The sequence below is a fragment of the Bombus flavifrons genome, chromosome 11 (assembly GCF_040668555.2).
Source record: "Bombus flavifrons isolate JBK064 chromosome 11, iyBomFlav1_principal, whole genome shotgun sequence".
Taxonomy (NCBI): Eukaryota; Metazoa; Arthropoda; class Insecta; order Hymenoptera; family Apidae; genus Bombus; species Bombus flavifrons.
The window spans coordinates 8135809-8161664 of record NC_138452.1 but is presented as its reverse complement, the minus strand read 5'-3'; the positions used below and the strand labels follow the sequence as shown (position 1 = coordinate 8161664).

Here is a 25856-nt window from a genome sequence, read left to right as displayed (position 1 = left end):
TAATATAATAGCGTGAAAATCACATTAAATGCACATGTTGTTACAAGGCCTTTTCAACTTTGATTTACCCTCCTTTGAAGTTTGAAATTGAATTGAAATTTTGGCTCTGTACTCAATAGCAAATACTATGATTATTATTATTTTTAGACATATTAGATAGAGAGAAATATTTAGAGAAATTAGAGAATTTTATTTACTTTCTAACAGGCAATTCGGTGATACCATAAAAAGTTAATAAACAGCGTTTCTGGCTAATGGTACATTGTTCATTCGTAAAATTTATATGCTGTCGTTACGAAGTATTCAAAGTGTCCGGATATCTATAAACGTCCGTGTACGTGACTTCAAGAACACACGTATAATCTTAAGTAGAAAATCTTAATGATCGTGAATAGCATATACGTGGATGGAATAATAATAAAAAAGAAAAAAGGGAAACGGAGAAAAAAAGAAGTAATTGGCAATGCAAACATTAAAAACTGAAAAATTTCACGTTACGTCAACATTTTATATGACACGCACGTCCAAACAAACAGCTATATTAACCAGCTAATCGTATCGAAGTATACATATATTTGAGATACCATCGAGATCGAAGCGAGACTTGAAAGCCGGCGAGAGCGTATCCTTGAAATCTCTCGGTTCTCCATTTCAGGATCCCCGTCAATCTACGATCAAGACGGTCTTTCTAATTCATGCATCGTGACGCCGTGTATGGACGTAGGCAGACGATGATCTTGAGATTAGAACGAGCTCCTCTCATTCTGGAATTAGCTGAGGACCGTGAAAGGTAAATACAAGAAGTCGAAGGAGGAAAGGAAAATATCTTTACAAATTTATGCGTGAAACCTAAAAATCGCTAATGGTTAATTAAACAAAAGAATTACAAACGGAATAGATAATAAATAAATAAACTGATAGTTTTTTTTCTATAAATGCGGATACACGGATTACATATTTGTAAAATTTACTCGTAGCGTTGCATTCCGCTTTATTAACTAACTTTTATCATTCTTGTATAACATGTGTCACATTTCTACCAGTTTTACCAATAACGTTAGTTTCATTTTATTTCAATTTATCACGATTTGGATTAAATTATTCAATCTTACTTCGTTTCCATTGGTATTCGATATTTCCAGGTCCTCGATAGATTTCAATAATATTTAAAGAATTAAATGATAATAAAATAGATTTCAAGGAACTAAAGCTGCAATCGAATAACTCGACGCATACTTAGCATGAATAGTTGTGTTCAATGTATGACCAAAGGATACCAATGGAGGATTAAATAATCACGGAAGTGAATTTTTCGATGACCCAATGCAAGAATAGAACGCTGTTTACTTTCACGAATCAGTGGCATGCAAAGGAAACAAAGACCGCGTTGTGGCCGATTCGCATGATTGTGAAAGCGTACGGAACACAGAGTTGTGGACACAACGGGATCAAAGAGTCGTGGCATCGATTAAACAAACCACCCCTTTAGTTCGTCCCCTTTCTTCCGTCTAGAAAACGAGTCTCACCGACAGTTTTTCGTAGACGTACGTACACTTCAACACACAGTTTGTAGTACACACGTATACATGGGCACTTTAAGGGAGCAGCTTAGGGAACTTTATAGCTGTAAACAAGTTTGCTTTGTGGAGCTGAGGTAAACAGGTTCACCCACAGGTGCGTACACAGAAACGTATCCAGGCGGTGAGAATTAACCATTGCGTATTCAAACGAAACAGCTTTTTCTCACACGTAATTCACGTTTGCTTTTAATAACGAATACCGCACGTTCAAACAGTTTGTAAAATTTTATTTATGATTTGCAGTAAGAAATAGTATACCGCAGTTTAAGATAACAATCTTGTAAATACGTTTGGTCGCTTTCTTTCGAATACTTGGTTAAATTATAAGATTAGTTTATTTCTGTTGAATTGTAAAATTCGATTGCTTGTTTTACGACAATGAACTATAAAGAACGAGAAACTTTACGTAAATCCCCTGGACAGAATAATCGACGTGTTCGATCGTTTTATTTATGTTGAGGTTATTCGATGTGTAAACAGAGAAAACTCGTGGATAAATTGTAAGGCAGAAAATATATTTGACTAGAAGTGTAATTATAAGTAAGAATACAATTTGAGCTGGTCCAGATCCGCACGCTAGCTGTGTTACCCAATAACTGAAAACCCCGAAGCCAACGTCGCCTGTCTACTGTTTATGGTCTGTCTTCGTCGCAGTCTTCTGTCTACACGCTGTCGATGGCTTCAGTGCTTGAGAAAACTAAGAAAGACCAGATGTAGAGTTTTCTTGGAAGTGGTGACCACTTCAACAATTTAAACATTGATTTTCTAATTTAAGTATCAAGCGTTGTGCGCTTTTGCAGTTTCTGATTTTCCATAGATGCATATGCATGTACGGTCTAACTATTATTTCCTAAGTAATATATTACGACGTTATCGCGAGTTACTTTCAATGAATTTTATTTGCAACGAATCCGTCTATTTAACTTTTACCTGCGCGCATCCGCACGATTGACGACCTTACGTATGTACATAAGCTACGATCAGGTGTCAAAATCTCCATAATTGCACGCCTGTCATCGAAGTATATGTCACGCTACCTGTTCCCCTGTTTGCATACATGCGCGAATTAAACGCATGCACTGCGGTTATTGCAAAAAAGGGACAAGAACACGAGGATGTCATCAACAACGGCGTTCCACATTAACTTCCGCCCGGACAAATAACAGAGATTTTCACAGAGAATCCGGGTCACAGGCACGAAATGGGTTTCACAAATCAATTTTCTACTCCTCGTCCTCCTCGTCTTAAGAAAGAGAGAAAAAAAAAAGAAAATAAATAATTCATTTAATCTCACTACAATGCTTCAACCATTTTAGTATTCGATCGCATTTAGCATTGCTAAACTTATCTTAACCCGAATCTCTCGCATCTTCCGCTCATAAATTAACCGTTCCACTACAAAAGCTTAAACTCTACGCGATCGCAAATAATAAAGCAATTACTATCGTAACACGCTCTAAAGAACAAAACCCTAAAACAAAGAAAAACTGTATAATCTAAGGGGAAGATCGAGATGGCTCCCATGTTTCTTTCCAAACATCTTCCTTCTCGTAGTTACCAAAGTCCATTGTCAAAATGGGTCTGGCGAACAATGGGAACGTTCTTCGTAGATTAAACCTAATGTCGGTAGCCTGAATATGTACACTTCCACGTAATATCTATCTTAACGATCTTCTTAACGAAAATATCACAAAACTGTTTCCTTACAGCTATAAACATTTTGGTCGGCTACGTAACGATTAATTTAGAGAAAAAGCTCAGTCTTAGAACCAATCTTTGCAAATAGTTTTCGCTTCTACGCGCGACCCTGATGCGGTGCCATTTAAATAGGCAACAGACTGACATTCGGTTACCGAACTTAAAATATTCGATTGTTAACCTATTACTCTCTTGATTAATTCTTTACTTGCTACTTTACTAATCATCAATGATTGAATTATTCGTAGGATTAAAATCGACGATTGTATCAGGCCGCTCTGCCAACAAAACAAAGATACCAACGATCTTCCGTAACAACGAGGACGCTAACAAAATACTCGTTCGTGTCTCATCGTTATTTATATCGTTCGCGGTTGTTCATGGCTGGTCGCATGGCAGTAGGGAAAGTAGTTCGAAACGAATGGAAAAAGAGAAGAGGAAAGGGACAGCGACGATGACGATAATAACAATAAAGAGACGATAGGCACCGTGTGGCCTGGTGCAGCGAATGGCACGGAAACTCGGCGCATGCCCGAGCTTTTAGACGAAAGGCGGAACCACACAGCTTTTCGCCGACCAATGTGATGTTGTGGGTGGTTCAGGACGACCTCCAGCTTGCGCGGTGCTTTCCTCAACGGCCATGTCGCACCAGCCGGTCCTATAACTCATCCTTCAGGTCCGCCGATCGCCGATAAGCGGCCACGATCGAACGGTTTTATTGTCGCTGGCGTGCGTCCGTTGTCGAAAATAAACGTTCAGCCGGTGAATCGATACGATTTCAACACGGTTGGTAGAGGAGGCAAGCAAAATAAAATGAACGGTGTAACGGTGGATCGGCATGAAATCGCGAGCCGAACCAGCATGTGTATGGTAAAACGGTGGTAGATATGGCGAGGGAATGTAAGGGAAACAACACGTCGCAGATAAAAGAAATAGTAGGTGATTAATGTTATTTCAGAGAGCTGGTTTCCATCGATTTGCACGCTACGGAAATTTCAAGTATAAACACCAGATTCGGAACAGTTGCGGCTCGTCGATGAGCTGGAAAAGGATGCTGGTAATAAATGGAATCTTCTGGTGATACGTTTGTGGTGATTGCTACGATATACAGATGAAAGATTTTGAGAGGTTAATGCGATTCGTTGTTGTTAATCGGTCGGAGAGCAATGGTACCAAAGCAAATATTTGATCTCGGAGTATGCGTAGATTCGCTTCCGTCATCAGCCGAAACGTTAACATTTTCCAAATATTCTTTGTTTGCCGATAATGCGTGGCTACTGCGTGTCAAAGTGACATACAACGGATTCTATCGAAACACGAATTGTCGAATAAGTACTAGTGGCAATTAGATAGGCAGCGATGAGAAATATTATCCAATAGTAAATTGCATAACGCTTCTTTAATTTATGATAATAAAATCTCGTATTCTAGATATTAGAATCATATCGGTAAATACGCAATAAACTTGAAACGAAATCGATGTTTATGCATTCCAGGGTATTTAAGAACCGAGATTTCCTCAATTTCTCGAGTACATCTTTTTCGTTGAGTTTTGTGAATCATACCGTTTCGTTGAAAGGACTCGAAAAGATCTCTTTTGCACTGGTCCGATATTGATTTGAGGAAGAGCATCGAGGAAAGTTGCGTTCGTAGAGGCGCAAGGGCGCGAGTGGCAAGTAGTAAATTGCCTCTCGTGACGACACCGTTTGTTGCAATTTATGGCCGCCATTACTATATGGAGTATAATAAACTAGTGCTACCGGTACAGCTTACCTACCATTCGTCCCTATTTATAGACAAATTCGACGAAGGTGAAACTAGAGCGACAGATGCGATCATCCGCGGAAGAACGGAAGTAGAGGAGGATATTCCTCTAATCGATAAGTAGCTTTGATTATTATCGCTGCTGCTGCATTTCGTACCTCTACGTTGCAGAAAAGATTGTAGAAAAATTAGATGAGAAAGATACAGAGGCTTCGTATCTGTTGCTTTTTCGATTTTTATATTAATTTGTCGAGAAAAAGATTTCTGCGTTCATTTCCTACTCTTCTTCTTCTTCTTCCTCCGATATATTCAAGGATTTTCGTGTGGAGATAGTTTAGAGTTTAGAACGAAGCAAACAGCTTTGGCGCGTTATACAAAATCGGAAGAGACCGGTATTTATTCTCGCGTTTAGCGACCAGTTTACAGTTATGACTCTCGGTAAAACCTTCTCTATACACCGTACGCCTCGGGTCTCTAGATAACCTTGTTTCCTTTCTTTCCTTTTTTCATAGCAAGAAAGAAATAGAAAAAGAAAGAAAAGAGAAAAAGAAAGATCCGACGAGTTGGAAGTTGGTCAGACTTCTTGCCAAATCGACCGTGATTAATCAATCATTTTATGCACTACAGAAAAAGAAGGAAAGAGCGAAGGAAAAGCTGATCAACTTCCATCAATTTATCTAGTAAAACAGATGACACGAACAAACATAATTACCGAGATAAACTTCAAAAAATATATCTACTATCATCCTTTATATGCTTGTTTTTTATTTTATACAATTATTACGATATCTAGCCATTTTATACAGCGATGATTATACAAACTCAGAATCAAGCTACATAATTTAATTGACGCGAAACAGACTTTACCTACTGCCCAAACAACTCACTTACTTCCGAGAAGAAACGTTTTCTATTATTTATTCAGTGCAGCGAAAAAAGGAAAGAAAGAGAAACACAGAGAAAGAGAGAGAGAAAGAGAGAGAGAACGTTTCATAAGTCTAGGCGGAACTCGAAAAATCGATTGTTTTGAAACTTTGCAGCAAGAATAGGATCGCGTCACGCTAATCGTATCTTTCTATTCAATGACGCTTGATATACGTACGTATATGGAACTGTGCACAGTAACTGCTGCATAGACGCATCCATCCACGTACGCAGTTACATAGCGTAGACAGGCGTGCACACGTGCACAAGCACGTTGCCATTAACGCTCATTTTGCGTCGTTGCGCCGTTCTGCACGGACCAGCGATAAGCAGCGTACAAATCAGGAAAACCGCTTTTGATTTTATACACAGACGAGTAACCCTTTCCTATCAGATATCATGCAACGCATCGTTCAAACGGTGTGTCTTTAATTTCCGATATACAGGGTGTTGGGTAAAATAGTGTAATTATAGGAATGTCAATGAGAGGATGAGTGAAAGATATGTAATCGACATGGATCGTAATATGTCTCTCTTCGATGGAAAACGCAGATGCTTGTTTTCAGCATTTTAATGAAATATATATTTAAGAAAGCGTATTGTAAAAAATAAAAAAATGTTTCCCATGCGTTTTCTTCTCATTTTCATCTTTCTCTCGCTCGTAAATGGCAGATGGATTAAATCGTCTCGGCTCAAAGATTAATCGAAATTACTACTGTTGGCTGTAGTGAAACTTCACTCGGGTCTGAAGTCCATTTATTTGATCGAGATTTAAATCGGTATTCGATCAAAGTACTATCCAGATTAAACGAGATGCATTTATCCGATCGTGAATTGCTACTATTTAAAAGAGAAATCACAGGTAGCAGAAATAATCAATAAAGTGATAGAAACTTACGTACGTGTATACGAATTGTTTATTCGCCAGGTTCGGACAAATGAAGCTGCACTGTATTCGAACTGACGATCGAATGCAGAGATCGAGCTTACATAATAATATACCGCGGAGAGAATTAATTAGCAACGAGGAAAGTTCGCGCGGCTATATTTAACACAGCTATACTAACTTCGTTAGATGTTCTGCACGTCTTTCTCGCCGATCTTCGACGGCTTTCACGGCTATCGTTACGACGTGAGAAAGATCGATGGTTCGCTATGAAATCGGCGTGTTTTTTTAATTACTACGGCACGCTAACTTTTAACGTTAATTATCGTTTTCTAGAGAATACGTAAACATCTTTAGATACGCGAATGAGGATAATATCAGAGATATTAAAATCAGAAAAAATCTGGAAAAAGCCGACAACGAACCTTCCTGGCAACGAACGTAGCAACGAACAATTACTTTGACGACAATCGTGCGACTGTGAATAATAGCTGATAATGAAAACAAAAATAAAGTGAAATGTTGTCGATGGTGTACACGGTACACGTTGTTTATTGACACGGGTTACGGCCAAGTATCGAGCTGTTAATTTCAAATAAACGGAAAAGCACGTTCACCGCTGCAACTTTCACTGTCTGCCAGCCACTGCGAGCATAGAGAATACTGGAATTGTTGGTAAAGACCGACGAATTGCGGTAATATCCGAGAGAGTTCGATCCATCCAGCGAATCTCGGCGGTCGCGCATCGGCGTGCTTCTCTTTCTCTTTCCGTTGTACTTTGTGTTTTCCAAAATATATTAAAACCTTTTGATACAGTGGCTATGAAAAGCACGTATCAACACGCCATTGCATCTATTCTATCGTTAACTAAATTCAAGTACACCGGCTCACGAACCTATTTAAACGGTTACCATAGAAAATTTCTATACCCGTACTGTATGTATTATAAAAATATTTTGAAATTTCATTAGCACTGTAATGAGACACGACCACTATATCGTAATACTTTCACGAGCATGCGTATATATTATAATAAATTTCGTATCATTTAAGTAATACTTTCATAAGATATTATGAAAATGAAATGTAGAATCTGATAAAAAGCCACTTCAACTGAAACCGAGTGTATGGGCCAATACATTTTCCAGTCATTGTATAGAGCGTTATTAGATGTATGTAGTTAACTAAACGTGAAATCGTTAGAATACAAAACGATCTGGTCGGAAAATCTCGGCAAGGACCTTGAATCCACAGCAATTATTTGACTTCGCGGAGATCGTATTTCATTTCCGTTCATCATTTTCGTTGCTTTTTGTTCGTCATTACTAGGAACTGATAAAGATATTTTGTTAGCTACTCGTAGTGATAGCAGACAGATCTGTGCCAATTACCTCCTTTACATAATCCAAGTTATTTGTCTACCTATTACTTCACTGCCTGGTCCTTAACGAGTTAAAGTGACACGAATTAAAATTTAGTAGCCGTTGCGTAAATTCAAATTGCTTCAATGACAGGTATTCTAAACGAGATCGACCGAGCTCTTTAATTCAGTAAAAATATACGTTGCCATCCTATGCAACAATACGCGCGCTATTCGAAATTAACGCTAAATATATATCAATAGTAATTGTCTTTCGAAGAATTTCCATTGAAAGGGTTTCTTATGGACTCTCTCCGAAAATTCTGCTTAACTTTCGAACTCGAAGGAACGCGTAGCGATTGCAGGCTTTTAAAATATCACGTTTTGACTGAAAAGCTACGCTGTGAGAAACGATAAAACAAAGTATACTTATATTTAAGAGTTTGGTATTTGGTTAATGAAAAACGTGAGTCTACTGTCTATAATTTTTTAAATGTCAAGGTCAAGAAATGCAAATAGATGTTTTTCATCTTATAAGCATTGACATATTTTCTAAAAACGTACGTATGGGAACTGGGGTGAAAATTTATTTCATAACATACTCTGTCAACGATATGTTAACATTCGACTTAATCTAATTGTCTATTTTCTCATCTTAATCGCGTTCGACGCATTTAATCATATTAATCCAGGAACGAATGATTCAATGTAGTCGAAAAACAAGTTCTCCGTTTGTACACTGCTCGCGAGAGCATGCTCGTGGAAAGATCAAGTTGAACGGAGAGAAGCATTACATTGCAACCTCCGACCCAAATAAAGAGTGCTACGGTGCACTCGTTGCAGGTGAATGCACCCGGGAGTCCAACATCCAGTGCGATTATTAGAAAAAAGTCGTAAACACGCGAAAAAACGACGAATAAGACGAAAGAATTTTTATGCAGATGCTGTTCCGCTAATGCTATATAACAGATAATTATTACATATTTCGCCGATGACTCAAAGTTTACTTAAATTTCTCATATCCACGAAATATTTTTTATTCTGATCACGCCATTTTATCATTGTGAAAGAAACGTTTTATAATGATGGATATCTTACAGAAAAAAAACATAATTTTAAAAGATACAACTTACAACGTAGTAGAGATTTTTATGCATTTATAAAGACGTAAATAATGTAAAGGGCGTACAGGTATATAATTAGTTTCATTTTCTCAACTATCGTCGTAAAAACTTGAATTCTGCTTAAACACGCATAACTTAGTGACGATTATTAGAAGAAGAAATAGTAATTTCGTAACCGCAATGTCAGAAAACTAAATTAAATTATATAGATTGATTAGGAGCGGAAATTACGAATGAAATGTTGCATTAACGCATCATTGATCCTTAATGAATTAATTTCGACCGATGCTTGGTACGGATGACTTAACGTGACTTCTTACGAAATTAAGAGACACGATGACTCATACGAGTTTTGGTTCCGAGGGGAAGAGTATAATAGCGGTTGTTGCATAGTTACAGTGGAATAATGGCAAGAAATGATGCAGCACGATGCATTGAACTAAACGTGTAACAGGTATGTGAAGGCGGTTTTTCCGCGAGTATGGAGGGGAGGTGCACAGTCAAGGCAAAAGTAGGGTAAATGTATCCACGTAGGCACACGACTCTCCTTTGAAGATCAATCAGAGCGAGCTAAGCATTTTGCAAACAGAATTCTTCGGATTCAAGCGATTCAGGAAGAATCTATGAATGATACTACGCGACAACAATATTTGAATTATTCAACAACTCCAGTGTACCGACACACCTACCACGCTAGCGTACATCTAAATTGGATCTATATCGACGCTATCTTTAGAAATATCTGTGTTCTTACATAGTTTTATTCAGTTACGCTACATGTATAAGATATTTCTGGTTTGGGTAGTTTTAGTACATAGTAGTTATGATAATTATGATAAGTTAGTAAAATATACTTATATTTTTATATAACTTAACAAAAAAAATAAAGGTACTATAATGTTCCGCTATATTCGTTTACCTAAATGTCACGAAAGGTTAGCCCTGCAACTGTTTGAAGCATCTCCGTTAAAAACAAACTCCTCCATATTTACTACTTGATTCGTTGATCGGCCATACTTCGATCAAAAGTATCTACATAAAATCCAACAAATAATAATTCGCAAAAAGGAGAAACTTCTCTGATCATTTTCATACTCTGCATCACTAAGGAACAGGCTTATTAGACTCTAGAATATTCGAGCAGAAAAGGAAGAGAAAAGACGCAGACCGGGTAAGGTCAAACTGGAGCAGGATAACGCTGTTTATCTGGTCATCTGTTTGAGAGCAAGGAGGCTGGAAGACGAAAACGCACGATGAACCGTGTCCGGTGCGTTTAAGGTCAATGCACGGGGAACTCGAAGCAACCGAAGAACGCATTTGTATGGCGCACACGGTAAATGCAAGGTATATGGCGAACGCTAGGGATCCGCGACATTCCCGTGGCTGTCATGCTTGTCAATCGTCGCGAACCGTTCCACCGAGCTGACTGGTGAACGCTTGCAATTTATACATATATCATGCACTCGAAACACAAGCGGTAACAAAACGAAACTCTGATGGTACTCACCGAGAATCGCCTGGAGGGTTTGCTCGTCCCCGTCCCCGATGACATCCATACCTCCGTTGATAATCGGACCCCTGAGATCTTCCGGGCCCGATCAACGGGCCCCATTTTGTCTCCAGGCTAGAATGTCACTCGACGCGACGTCCCACATAGTACGCAACGTTTAATGTAACTCTCTTCCGTTTTTCTCTCTATCTCTCTTTCTCTTTCTACCTCCTTCTCTGTCGCCTTTCTATCTGTTATTCTCAGTCTCGCGGTTGCACTGTCTGTCTCTTTTTAATCGTATGTTTCTCTCGAAATTTCACCAAATAAGATAAGTTCACTCCTTCCGTGTGGTCACTCCGTGTTTCCTCGCACCTTCGAACGCAGCGACACGATCTACGAGCGATCGACGTCGAGAATCGACACGGTGAACGACAATAAAAGCATCGCAAAGAAAAAAAGATTACTCCAATACAGTATCCAAAAGAAGTCACTACTTGAACCAACTTTTGTATATCGTCCTTTTTGTTCTTCCTTTTCTTTTTTTCTTTTGATTCTTTTGAATTCAACGAAACGATTTCTCCGTGCGTTATTCTACTGCTGACTCGTACACCCAGGAGCCGTGTCGAATCCCGAGGCGCGGACTAAACTTCAGTTCCGTGGCCGATACCACACGCACACAATACGTAATACATGCAAACGCGCCCCGTGCATGTCGCGCCGAGAACGAGCTGGTCACGTGATACGCGTCAGTCTTCGAACTGCAAGGTTTGAAAGAACCGCGCATCGTCGCTCGCTCGTGAAAATGTCCATTGATTTTGTAGTTAATGGTTGTTGATTCGAGTTTTCGTTGTGGAGTGGTCGATGTTACTTAAGATATCATTGCGTGATGTATTCGTTGAAACGCTGTAACAATTTATATGGTGATTTTAAGGCGCAAAGAGGCGTAAATGAAGCTGAATATCGATGAAGCGATTTGTACGACTCAAGATGGCGACACCGAACTTAACGGCATTTCGCGCGGTAAGACAAAATCAGTGGATTTGACGTCGGAGTGGTTGTTTTGAAAATTGCGAGTACATTTCCTGCAAATTGAAAGGATTCCTTGTCATCAGTTGTACGTGTTTGGAGATATGTAAGTTATTAATATATTTTTCATTTGTATGTTTGAAAAGAATGCAATGTAGTTCTCGTGATTATTTATTTTTTTCACTTGTTAATGATAGTATATGTGAGTACGTATAATGGGATTTCTAGAATACAGAATAATTTCTGATTGGCTATAAAAATAGAATTTTATTCTTAATAAATAATGATCAATGTCATTTCTCAAAGTAACAGTTATGTAGAACGATTGTAGCACATATGTTGTATATATAATATATACATACATTACATTTCTTATAATCTAGAGAATATTAAACAGATGATATGTGAGGAACGTTGATATCATTTTTTGTAATATATACACTACAGATTGAATTAATTTCATGGTACATATAATGCAAACGTTTGATAACATTTTCTACGGAAATTTATATTTTAATGTATTAATCAAAATGGCGGAGTACGAGTTGAATCCACGAATTGAATTTAACGGACTTTATTTTTGGAAATAAATATACAAATAATTTGTTGGTAAAGTATAGGAATTTGAATAAACATAGAAAATAACTTAATAAAATTCTATTGTAAAATCATAATAATTACAAATAATTTTTCGCAAACAAAATTCAACATACGTGGCCGCGATAGTACTCCACTTTGCCAAAAAATTACACGTAAACGTTGCATGGGTACTATAAACATTTATTACGTCACATAAGTACAGTTGAACACCAAAGGGTTTCTAAATTATTGTTATTGTTATCGTTACGTTATTAATACGTTTACATTAAAGTTTGCCCAAGGCTTTATATGTATACTCATAAATAATTTACTCTCAATTTGCTTACACAAATACATAGTCTCTTAAATATATTTTGCTCTCTGTACAACATATGTACAAGTATATATATGTATATATATTAGTATATATGTATACATATCACAATCTTTCGCTCAAAAATACACGTTCACACTTGTTCACTTACAAAACAGAAGAATTCTGAGGCATTATATCGACAATTCGAATAGTTGATGTTATAACACATTCGATTAACAGACTGAATATCTTAAAACAACATTTGAACTCGCTACGGCATATCCATACAGACAATTGTCAAAATTGCGTACAATTGTAACAGTCTGAAATCGAAACGCACAACTTAGTGGAATTACGGTGAGAATTAATTATAAAAAAGAACGAATCAAAGATTCCATTACAACGATCGACAATCGTAGATCTTACAGAGTCTGCAATATATCTCGTAACGGTATGCGATAGTAATGAATATTAATAACTTTGATACAACGTCGAAATCGAGTTATATGCAATATTTCTATGCAGAGAGACATTTCTGTTCAAACTATTGCCATTCTTTTTAATAAGTTCTTTTCAAATTTTCCCTAGAAGCTCGTAACCACACTTATTGTCACCTATAGACTAATACAATATTCAACCGAGCAAACTGATTATTATCAAGAAAAAAAAGCAATGACTCCTTTAGTCACTAATTCATAACATTGTATTGGAATTTCATTAAATATTAATTTATTCAAGCAGTAAACAGAATAAATAATTATAGTTTTGTACATAATACTTAGAGAGAATGTTATACAACAACTATAACCTTGCTTTGCTATATGAGGAATCGATAGTTTGCTTTTCGAGGTTCAGATCAACAAATCCATCCTACAATTTGCTATCTCTTTTTCTCCTTTGTTTTTTCAAATAAAACTACGTTTCTTACGCTCTTATAACATCATGGATTTTGTTTTGAATCAGAGAAACATATTATCTCTAGTTAGATTTATAACTTATATAATAAACATATTGTACTACCTGCATTCAGTCTTTATTGATAAATTAATTAAAAGTCATGGAAATCAGCGTGTAAGTTTTACCGTTAAATTAACTAGGAACTACGAATAGGATAAAAATATTTTAATCGACGTGGGTCCCAATTTTATAATAATTTGCTTTTCTGTATATATGGTTTCATTTTGAAATAATCATTAACAGCTTTTAGCATTCATTTCTTTAACTGTAGTATTAGACAGCAACATCAATTTTGTAACAGTTTGCTGCATTGGAAAGCTAACAAAGAACTGCTCGTAGAAAGTATAGGATTCTGAGAATATTATAGATGCAAGTATTTATAACCGACAAATCTAATTTGTAACACATAGAGAATGCATAAAAATCTGAATCGATACTCAGATAAACCCTGATATCTCGTGAGTCAAATTGAAATATTTTTTTTTTGTTTTCATTAGTCAAACAGTTTTAATTCCGTTTAAGAACATCGTATTCTTTAGAACATGAGTCAATAAACCGTTTATCTTTGTCTTGAGCTTTGTGACTGATATTAATTGTCAACGATTCGTCATGGCAGTATAGAAATGGCAGCTTATTTAGTGAGATAAAACTCATCTTGAATAGCTGAAAGTCAGATAAGACATCCGCTGGTCTAAAGTTGAGATTCTTTCCATAGAATTTCCTCCATGGTATAGATATTCACACCTGGACGAAGTAATATGTTGCAGACAATATCTCATAGTCGTTTCGTAAATCTTTTCATAGTAATTCTCAAACGAATTTTTTCTTCTAGTGAACTGTTATCAATTCCCACAATCGCCTTGTTTATAGTTTCAATCCCCTGAACTCGACGCTTTACCACCATCAAGCGTCTGTTCGTACAGACAAAGTGCACGATGAACGAATTCGTACTGTTCTGCCGTTTGAACCATACCGCCCCTGTCATACCTAAAAAAAGATGTAATGTTTAAATATTCAAATCTAGCAACATATAATTTAACTCGCAATTAAATTGCCGGATTTCAGTTTAATTAAAAAAAAATATCTTGTACCTCATTTGACATAAAATACCCAACACGTCAACATTTCCATCTCTTAATAGCTGTATCATTCCCGTGGCTAAAGCTATGAAACAACCAGTTCGTCCAATTCCTGCACTGCAGTGAACAATAACCGGACCTGGTAAAGAATTTATTTCTGCAGCTAAACTAACAAGGGTATCCGCAGCTTGAGGTACGGCATGGTCCGGCCATGAATCATACCTATAATTGTTTGTTAGTATTACATTAAGAGCTTTAATAGCACCACTCGAAATAACCAAAACATAGCAAATTTAATCTAATTACCAATAATGCTGCACGTGTCTTCTGTCTCCTTCGTATCGAAGTTCTAAATCTCTGATTATGTAACCTTCTCTCGTATCGATAGAGTTAACGATGATGGTAAACGGTCCACTTTGTATGCGATTATTTTTGTCCAGCGGAAAGTATGCTTCGCATTTTGTTTTCGCGGCCTCGTATAGCTTCGTCATCATAACTATCGCGGGTACTTTTTCTGCCCAGACCATTCTCCAGAAATCACCCACAGTGTGAGGTAATGGTCCCTGCGTTGCAATATAGCGAACATCTTCTCCATCATAACCCTGTTAAATTGAAATCGATAAACTTAAATTGAAAGTTTGTATATTTAAATAACTTCAATTTTTGTGTATTCCATTTTGTCTTGAACGTACGTACCCGAATATAATTGGCGTTAATATAACTAGAAAGAGGATCATCAGCAGAACCCGGTAAAATCACCCTAGACTGTGGGTTTGGTAATACGGAACAATATCTATTCTTCACCCCGGATCCGCAAATATCTAATTTCTCAGGCAAGTTGAGAGGAACCTCCCAAAACTCTTTGTGCAATGATGCTGGATCACTGATTGCTTTTTTAAGTTGGGCTCTTGATAGAACGTTTCCAGCACTTAATAAAAATTCCTCCGCGGTACATTCGCGGGTAGGCGTGACAATGTGTGGTGGACTTTCCGGAGGAGGTGCCAATTCTATAGTCAAACTTGCGCTTGATCCACGTCGTTCCAATAATCCTTTAGCTTTTATACATATTGGTTCCGGTCTGCGTTCTGGTATTGCCACCGACATTACCTAAGGATAGAAGAATTCGTCAATATCGTAGTTATTACTTGACGGCTATCTACATTATTCTAAATAATGGAACATGCCTCTGGTAAACCAGTAGCTTGTGTGACAGATTGAACAGTCTGAACAGACTGAATGGATGGTTTCGCTGCAGGTTGATGAACCCATTCAATTGATCCTTTTGCAGGCTTGATAGGCTTTTCTGGGTGACCTACAGCACCTTCCTCTACCAAACCTCTCCTGTCACCATCCTCTGTATCTTTTTCACGCGACATTTGTTTCCGCAGCCATAACAAAACCTGAAGGAGAAATGAAATTAAACATAAATATCTTGCCCAACCATATGCAATGGGCAATGTAGAATTGAAATCTTACCAGGAATGTACAGAGAATAGCGCCACCGATGGCGCAAAGTACTACGAACAGAGGCAATTGCCAGTCTGGCCATGATAAATTTGCAGTGGAGCGTACCTCCTGACCTGTACGGGTACTAAGTTGAGCTGCTTGCAAATCCATTCCAGCATCATCCAGTCCCGTTATGGACTGTGGGATCCTGTATACCAAAAATTGATATCTTAAATTGATATCAAATTTATTGCTATGTGAGTTAATATTTATTAATATATAGTTAATAATAGGCAGAAAGTTTTTTAATTATGTACCTATGATGAGACCTAGCAGACATTCCCTCTGTAGATGGCAATAAAGGAATAGGCAGCACAGTATCTGCGTGCCACCTTTGTCCAGTAATTAAGTAAAATTTCTCCAAGGGATCTGATCTGTCATCGTTGCTAGAGATGTCGTAATAATTTGCATCATTTACATAATGGTTAGTCAGAGGAGTACTCGTACTTCCTGCAACAAAATTTTAATTCATTGGATTCAAATTGTCTTAAAAAATCCAGTATCATAATATATTATATTGCTATCTTACGTTGTATCATACTATGGAGATACTTAAGATCAATGATTAATATCGATATATTAAAAATAGTTCAATTAATTTCTACAAAAAAATCTTATCTATATCTCTATCACTATCTATACAAAGCATGTTATTAGATATGAAATATCCTTTAATGTCATAATATAACGACACTCATAACACACTCACAGTAATTGACATTCGTTTATCTCGAGAATAACAACCAATATCATTAAGATATACAGAATGTAAATATAAAGTATTTGCGCGACATGACACGTGGGGGAGCACACGCGTTATGTCAGAACCTCAACAAAAAAAAAAAAAAAAAAGAACAACACGTTTTACGTTCTCTTTTTTATTAACGCAATATCAAACACCTCTCCATGATTTCGTACGATCTGTCATTTAACAACGACATGTTCCACTCGACGATAATTTGAATTCCTTTGAGTCTCATAAAGAGATCCTCGGAAACGATTCCTTCCGACTTCCGTACGGTTACGCAGGAAGTAAACATCGCGTCAATTTTATGAACGGAACACCAAGGAAACTCTGAAGTGGGGAAGGGTAACAAACGCGAGCAGATGGAGTATACACCAATGAGAGAACTGCATGTGACAAGTGGATGAATAGACGTCGTTCCAGTCACTGACACAACTGTACACCGTGTGTATACATCCACTTCCCATTTACACACAAATACGAAAGCGAAGAACACGAATAAACTACATCCTGTTTTCTCGACCGTGTGTATAGAAAGAACTAACGTATACGTATCAATGTATGTATATGATGTTCACACAAATAAAAAAAAAAAGTAAATATTTAAAAATATAAAAAAGAATTCGATCGGTACCTCTAGTCAGAAACAAACACACGTAGAATACGAAGACAGTACGATTAAGAATAACGTGCGAGCCGCGATTTGAAAGTAGCGGCTGCGTGGACATGTAAACAGCCATGTTGATATCGTTAACAGAAACCAGTCTGTCTCGTCTGCGCAAGCTTCTCGTTCGAACTGTCGAAGACATCGTTCGTATACCCTGACCTGGGCTTCGGTTTACTTCGGCCTTGCACTCGGTTATGTACGGGAGTATATACCAGCCAATCAGCGGCAAGATACACGCAAATGACAGCCAATCGCGTGCTCGATTTACTACCAACGCCAGGAATTTGGCGGGAGGGACTCAAGGTGAATGAAAGCGAAGCACGTGCAACTAATGATAGTAAAGTGCATTCGGAATCAAGTTTTACGTTTGCCCATTGAGACCGGAGCGAGAAGCGTTTCTGTGTTCTGTCTCAGCCATTGCACGACTACACGATGTTTCGATTCGTTCGATTTCGACGTCGCGCTCTCACGCGGTCGGTGTCGTATTCTCTTCCGGTAATACCGTTCTTTTTCTTCGCGTTAATAGGGAGTCCTCTTTCGACGATTACGCGAGTACACCGTGATTCATAAGTAACGGCACATTCCGAAATATTGGAGTACATACAAGTTTTAAGCTTTTGAAGTTTCTACGATCTCTTATATTATGTAATATATGAGATTTTGATCTATTATGTTGAAAATATTTGACTTCTTTCAATATCTTATATAAGTTTCCAGGATTTTTACGATTTCCAAGATGTTTCAAGATTTGTCGGAACTTTGCATATTCAAGATTTATTGGAACTTTAAAGATTGAAGATTTATCGATACTTTTGAGAATTCTAAATCACTCTGGAAGTGACTCGAACTTGCACAGTGTCAAAAAACTTTGAATCGCTTCCAAGTTGAGATTCGAATATCTGTCACTATTCATAAATTTCCAGATACTTTGACCGACGGCTCACAAATTAAACGACTTAAAGACAAACAGTTTTTCAACCAAACAAGATTGTTCTACTAACATCACAACTTTATCGTTGCATATTGGTTTCTAAAAATGAACTTTACTTCGTTGTAATATACTATTACGTATAGCTCGGCAAGAAGAAAATTATTGCAGACCTTTTCACTTTTAATTTCATAATTCGGTTACACAATTACAAAGATAAACAAGTGTCTGATTACTTTTGAGCGCCAGTATACATATATCCACAGAGAGTTTGTCGCGATGAACAAAGGGGATTATACTATTTATATTACTTCTATCGTTAAGGGAATTCAGTTTATGAATAAATCAAAGCAAGAAGAACACGCGTATCTCCCTAAGAGCGTTTATGGGTCATGGATACCCGTCACGGTGGTTAACATTAAAAGAAATATTTTTCTGATGCGCTGACGCATATTGGGGATGAATCATTCCACACACGTGTACTCTATGAAATTAAAGTTTGTCACGAAGAAACGAAAGAATAAAAAAAAAAAAAAAGAAAGAGATGAAAAATTCGATTATCTTGTTACGTATTACCGTGTATAAAAACTCTGTCGAAACACTGCCTCATGTTTGCGTCGATATTATACTTTTCCATCCGTTTGAAATCGTTAAACGACCGTGATTTTTCTACGATTCTTTCTTCACACAAGCAATATCGATCGATTGACGTAAAACAAGCGATGAAGCAATCTTCCTTTATCTCGTGACAGACACATGATGCAAAACAGCGTCGATCTTGCTCCGAATTAAAAAGCAATAGTCTGTTAATATTGGCTCGATTTTATCAATTGTTCATCGGTTAAGACAACATTGAATCGAGCGAACGTCTACGCGCGTGTCTTACGCGTTTCTCAAGAATATCTCAGTGAATCAGAAAACCGGATGTCGCCCATTCATCCCTGCCATACGGCCGACATCCAATATTCGTTCTGTCGAATTGGTTCTTCTGCTTCTATTTATTCTTCTATCTTCCAAATTTCCACAAACAAAATTCTACTATCGTAATTTATAATTTCGACATCTAGAATTGTCTTGTTTCTCTAAAATTTTATCCTCTGAAATATTTCTCTTCTTTCTTTCAATCTTTCCTCGTCAATATGTATTTCTCTTTCTAACGAGTGTTTCAACGTTCAAGTTTTTAACGTTCTTCCCTTTAAGTTGAGTCAATGTTGAGTAGCAGCATACTGCAATAATTACTCATATAACACAGTACCGGTACTGTATTCCACGAAGCTGATGTTCAACGAACTGCGGTTTCTCTGAAGCTGCCTACCGATCCCTGTCACTCAACAATACTGATCAATTGTCATTGTTGTAACACCGGTACAGGCTGAAAAAATCAATAAACCACCGTAGCAGAGCCGAATCTTCGAAACTACCCCTTCTTTATCCGACGGATTCGTAAATTAATTGATTCGAGATTAATGTCATGGACGAGCGGAGCCAATTCTGCTATCGGTAAATACCCGTACGTCCTTTGACATGATTGATCGTACAAAGTAATTCTTAACAGAAAACATCCGTGTTTTCCATACTTTTCACCTTCAAGAAAATATATCTGAAACGCGTGTCGGTTGACTACGTTTACTCGATAACACTGAGTACGTTAATTACACGAACGATTTTACGACTAATCGACTGATCGATCGTACGGCGGTAATTGTTAAAAAAAAAAAAAAACATTCAGGTATTCTGTACTTTCCAATTTTCAAAAAATAATATTTCGGATACACGTTGCTTGCTCACGTTTACCCGACAGCACTGAATACTTCGATTACAAAACGATCTGCCTTTTAATAAACACTTTTTCCGCTAACATTCGATAATATCCTTACAACTGACTCAACGATAAGATAAATGGGCGAATTGTTAAAAATGTTCGCTGTTTGCTTATGAATCACTCGTCGAATTTAATGTGTATCTCTACATGTATTTCAATTAGGTTGAGAAATGGCGATGTGGAGTCGAGGTCATGAGTATAAAGAGAAACTGATGTAAATCCGCAATGAATGAAATGAAAATCGATGGAACACAGATCGAAGCACTGGGAGGGAAAATTATTGGCAGAGACGAAGTTTTGCGAGTGTACGGGAGCGTGGAACCGTACGGATCGTAGGGCGGTCGTGGCACCGACTAAATTAGAGGCTCCATTCACCCTTCGGAGAGAGCTTGCGAGCTTTCGCAGGGCGCACGCAGCCAGACACGCACTTGCGTAAAATTGCGTGTCGTCGATTCGAACGAGAAACGCGTGGGCAGTATCGAGACGTCTCTCAAGGGTTTTTTTTTTGTCCAGTACTTCGCCGAGGGAAATGCAAACATACGAGGGAGAAAAATTTAGAGATTCGCCGGAATAAAATTCTCGTTGCCTAAACGTCTCTCGACTATTTATGACTGTTTATCATTTCGCAAATTCTTTCAATTTTATAAAAAGATGAATTCTGGCTATATATGTAAAAGATTATTTACACGCCACATTTGTAAATTTAAAGAAAGAAAATGGGGGTTGATTTCCAAATCGATTTTTCGACGAGATAATTGAGGAACATTTTATATAGAACAAGAACTTAAGCGAAAAGTGAATTACAATTATATTCATATGGAGAATTATTCGTAGTATGACGCAGTTAAAAAATGTTATCGCGAATGTTGAAATTAATTTTTCAAGAACAGCATGGAAGAATATTCTGGAGAATAACATCGTGTATATAAATTACGATTGTAAATTACGTAACAGGATGCATTGACGTTTCCCTTTGCTAAAAAAGAAACTTGGAATCACCCTATTAATTACCGTAGGACGGCGGGGCACGATAAATTGTCAGTCAAAGGATTTTACCATCCTTGCCATCCTCGAACTCGATGAAAAGTCGTTTAACATTTACTACAAAACCTTGATTATTCATCGTGAGTCATTGGCCGCGGTGCTCGTGACGACCGTTGATAAAGCGCATTTGTGAATCGTCGAACGCTCTATCGATTACCTCTATAGCGTTAAAAATATGTAACATTCTTCAATTTATTTTACCTTATTTGGAAATTGTACAAAGAGAATTTAAAATTTCTAATTATACGACTTCAATAATTTTACTTTTATCTTTATATTTATCGCTGGAAAATATTGAATTAATCGCGTGTTGCCAACCAATTAAGGGCAAATTTCTAACTTCTAATTTTATAAATTTTACAGCTTTACTTTTATACTTTAATGCTCATTAGATGGAAATACCTAATCTGGTCGCGATTAAGCTGTTTGAAAATTCGAAATTTTATCCAGCTAGAGGAGAACGACAGAAACGAGTGGAGATGTAACGAGCGTGGAAAGAAAATCTGCGAAAATTGCGAAAGTTTTACGGAGCTTATTTTCGAAAGCGTGGGTGGGAAAAAAAATCATGGGGACAGTTTCTAAGAGCAATAAACATAACCACTCTAAGCAGTACCTTGACATTTCCTTTTTGAGACGTTTTGCTTGGTCAGTCGGGGCTTCCTTCGTCCAGAAAAGCGGCTGTCACAGCGTGTTAGAAAGCAAAAGAAGAGAGGATAATCCTACGGCAATTTTCTCGATGCTTATTCGCCAAGCACGTGCGACGTGCAACTCCGCGACTTCCGTTCGTTATCTCTGACTTCCTTCTTTTTTTCTTCCTTGCACGCCTGCAATCGTACGAAAATCACGCACATATTGAATATCTAATGTTAGAAGGAATATTTGAAAACATAATCGAATATTTAATATTAATTAACACGAATATCCAACGCAGATCTTCTGAGAAACCAAACCGGTGAAATCCACGTTTCACTCATTTAATTAATATATTCAGTGCCCGCTAAAGAAATGATTTACTTAAATCGGTTCATACGTCGTAAGAAGGCGAAACGAATAACGAAAAATTCTACGGTAAGAAACAACAATGATTGTATCGTCGTATTCTGTAATTGAATCGAATTGGATACAAATAAGACATCGATTAGAAAAATGTATGGGGTAATAGTGACAGAATGTCCGGCTGGAGAATTCCTCTTGAAATATTAATAGTTAATGGTGATCGCGTGATTGCATTTTTAACAAAAGATGATACGAGCCGCCACCGCGCCGTTAAAGTAAATTAGACTATACCGAATCGATTTCCCGGCGGTAGGTTGTCTCATGGTAGAATGACTCATAGGAAATCTACGTGACCGTACTTCTGAATCGTCTAATTAAAATGTTGCTTAGCCTCGCACGCGAATGTAAATTTCAATAATTTCATTTTAATTTCCTAATTATCCTCGAGCGAATTACGATCCTATGCAAATAGGAAAAAATTTACGATCAAACCTTCGTTTATATTTCCTTGGATCATTTTATCGTTCATCTGTAACGACCGATCTTTAAGGAATAAATGGATCGCTAAAAAGCCACGCTTACGGACAACCCCGTAAATGATAACGCACAGAAAAATCACAATTACAGGGGTTATTTTTAGCAAAATTGATCTCGGAACTCGTAATTACGTATACTATGTGCTACGAACGAGTAATTAATATTCATCGAAGAAAACAATGAATTTATTTCCAAAGAATTGATTTACGTGTCTATAAATCCTATCGCGTAAAGGTGGAGTTTGTCAATTTGCACGATTTAATGGAAGTCAACGTACTCACCACCTCGGATCGAATCAAAATCTGTGGGTAACGCCCGCTCACCTTTAAGTACACATAAAACACTGGTCGGTTAGTTTCTCGGTCAACATCGCGTTCCCCATTCGGTGTCCTCTATCACCGAGCGCGATCCTTGAAAAATTCATTGTCCCACGTCTGTTACGTTTCAAGCGGAACAAACGGCAAACACCACCGCGACGGTCCATTCAGAGATCACCAGCGGAGGATCGTCGGCGTCGATTCACCCTTCGGCGTGTTGCGGCTGTTACAAGTAGTTGACCATCAGCCGCGCGCGTGTACTCCGCGCGAGATCGACTACGTGTATCCTCGATAAAACGGTGCTTTCGCGGCTTTTCTCTCCTAACTTTCCTCGATTTCTTGTCTCGTGTCGTCTTATCGGTCTTTGTCCCCTTTCGAACCTTTGGAACGATAGATATCGGTGAAGATTTAATCAACGCGTAAAGGTCTACTATGTAGCAGTGTACCAACGTTCGTCGTCCGTGTTTGGATCGAGGAACAACGTATCAATCAGATCTTGTGACGAGGTGGAAGTCGCGCGACGCCGACCACTTGCATCGGACGCATCTGAATGGCGTCTGAACGGGTTGCAAAATGACGGCCAACTGCATTCACCTCTTTCGGTGGCCGTGGAGGGTGGCGAGGTGGAGTGCAGACGCGCGCATTCGTGACACGGATACGAGGCGACCCACCTTCCCCTCTTTTACAGTGCACAACCACCAGCCAACCCCGCTTCATCCCCCGAACGAACCAGCCACCACGATCGACAGGGTGCTGCGGCTACCGATGGTGTCGCTCTTTCTTCTTCCTCTCTCACGAACCACCCCTCCTGGTTACTACCTGCATACTTTTCCATTGCCTCCACCCCGTTTTCGAGGTTGCCACGCATCGTTCGTCTTTATGAGAGAGGACGAGACCATGGCTCGCCTGTGTGCGCTGCTCCGTGTCTTCGTGTGTCTTTTCTTTCAGCTTCGACGGTAAGCAGTTTCACGCTATATTATTTTCGGATAGTTCAGGGACGGTTTAATCTCGCGTGGAGATTCAGGTCCGGCCGGCGTTTTGCTCGACCTATTTTACGGCCGTTAGGGTAATTCGGTTTTCGAAGGCGTTCGACGAATCACTGGATGGAAAGGCAAGGGCGGATCGATCGAACTTTTAAAATAAATCCTTGTTAAACCCTTGTAATAGAAAGTCACGCCTCCGGTTCGTAGTATTTTACGGTCAAAACGCAAAGGAAGTTGCTTCTATTTGAAGAACTGGCGGGAAAGTCCATTTTTCTTGATTCTTACTTTTTTTTTTATTTCTTTGGGCGGACGAGAAGAATTTCCATTTAATGGATTGAAAAATATACATCTTTCGGAAATAGTCGACGTATCGATGCTGTGTTTCGTAAGAAACAAATAACACTAATTTAATCGTAGTGTCAGCCGCTTGTTAGCGTTTCATAAAATGTTAGACGTACACACTCAGCCGCGTATTCAACTGATTTTAAAATTAAATACCAAGATAGCATTAACGTGGAATTGGTCGATTGCTGGATTTTAATATTGCTCCTCTATAAAAGATAGGAAATGTGCACGTTCATGTATAATGAATTTCCGGCCTGGCTGTAAACTTGGGGTGTTGAGTTACGCTTAATGTAATATTAAGTGAATAACTAATAGTAAGTATGATAATTAGAAACATGATACTAGCTATTCGAAAGATAAGGGATGAAATTTACAGTGATACTATGGGGTTAGTCATCGGTGACAAGTATTCACGGAGCCAGTAACGAAAAGATTACCCTTCCTCGTGGCTACTCAATTTTTCACCGATGCATCTTACCCCTGAAAGACAGGCTGCGCAACGTTGTCTCTTCGCTACAATTTACGTTCCCATCGTACATTTTTGCACGCGAGAAAATACGAGGTGTCTCTTTCGACTCTCATTTTCGCCTTCCTGTCTTACTTCGAACGAGAACGAGTCCTTTTAAAGATGCATTATACTAATGCGAAGGGAAGAGCAAAAGATGAAAGAAGAAAAAGAAGAAAAGACAGAGAAGAAGAGAAGATACTCAACGAGTACATATAAAAAGGAAAGAGAGGAAAAAGCAACTTGGTGTCCTACGTATCAAACTTTTTGCAGCTTAAATATCGATTATCATCAGCTACTATCGGTCGTTCTCCAACCCCTTTTATTCACGTAGAAGAGAAAGTATAAAAAGTAACTTCGATCTAAATACTCTACACGAAATTTCTTGTATCACATGATTGATTACAAGCCTCTACCGTCTATCCACTGTGTCATTCGTGTATGTACAAAACTAACATCGATACAAGTATTTCGTGTCAAATTTCTTATATCATAAAATCGATTACAATCTCCTATTGTCGACCTACTTTGTCCTAATTCGTTTTTCAATCCCCTTCATTCACGTAAAAAAGCAAGTTCGTTGCAAGTGCATTACGTCGAGTTTCTCGTACCCTAAAACCGATTACAATTTTCTATCGTCGACCTACTTTGTCCTGATACATTTTTCAATCCCGTTCAT

General features: G+C 38.0%; 2 protein-coding genes across 10 annotated transcripts in view; both read right to left on the bottom strand.

Moving 5' to 3' along the window:
• The window catches only part of LOC138184695 (myelin regulatory factor-like protein), a 65207-nt gene extending 53699 nt beyond the window's left edge, over nucleotides 1-11508 (bottom strand). For 3 of the 5 annotated variants that reach the window (XR_011174379.1, XM_069122871.1, XM_069122874.1), the window contains exon 1: nucleotides 10844-11507. Coding sequence is in view for 4 of the 5 variants with exons in the window: in XM_069122871.1 (XP_068978972.1) it covers nucleotides 10844-10892 (49 nt within the window). In the remaining variant the exon portion in view is untranslated. Of the gene's footprint in view, nucleotides 1-10843 lie in introns of all 5 variants that reach the window. The other 2 variants (XM_069122872.1, XM_069122875.1) reach the window with 1 other exon arrangement.
• Nucleotides 11509-12098: 590 nt separating this feature from the next.
• On the bottom strand, nucleotides 12099-23890 carry LOC138184945 (tyrosine-protein phosphatase non-receptor type 5). 5 transcript variants are annotated; one of them, XM_069123455.1, is made up of 9 exons: nucleotides 23309-23890; nucleotides 22108-22318; nucleotides 16546-16738; nucleotides 16259-16436; nucleotides 15967-16182; nucleotides 15479-15889; nucleotides 15089-15384; nucleotides 14795-15004; nucleotides 12099-14690 (listed from the first exon to the last, which is right to left on the bottom strand). In XM_069123455.1, exons 3-9 carry the CDS (start codon nucleotides 16566-16568, stop codon nucleotides 14576-14578), a joined length of 1449 nt encoding a protein of 482 aa, XP_068979556.1. In that variant the 5' UTR covers nucleotides 16569-16738; nucleotides 22108-22318; nucleotides 23309-23890; the 3' UTR covers nucleotides 12099-14575. The 5 variants fall into 5 exon arrangements, with proteins under 5 accessions (XP_068979556.1, XP_068979554.1, XP_068979553.1 ...); XM_069123453.1 differs by lacking the exons at nucleotides 22108-22318; nucleotides 23309-23890 and adding an exon at nucleotides 19205-19253; XM_069123452.1 differs by lacking the exons at nucleotides 22108-22318; nucleotides 23309-23890 and adding an exon at nucleotides 17668-17842.
• Nucleotides 23891-25856: the final 1966 nt, after the last annotated feature.

Bases quoted from the DNA above. Each gene is read 5' to 3' on its own strand.
- LOC138184945 (XM_069123452.1), bottom strand. From the start codon at position 17,842: ATGTCTTCGACAGTTCGAACGAGAAGCTTGCGCAGACGAGACAGACTG. The intron at 16,437-16,545 runs GTACATAATTAA...TTTGGTATACAG, and splicing joins TCTGCTAGGTCTCATCATAG to GATCCCACAGTCCATAACGG. The intron at 15,005-15,088 runs GTAATTAGATTA...AAACAATTATAG, and splicing joins AGACACGTGCAGCATTATTG to GTATGATTCATGGCCGGACC.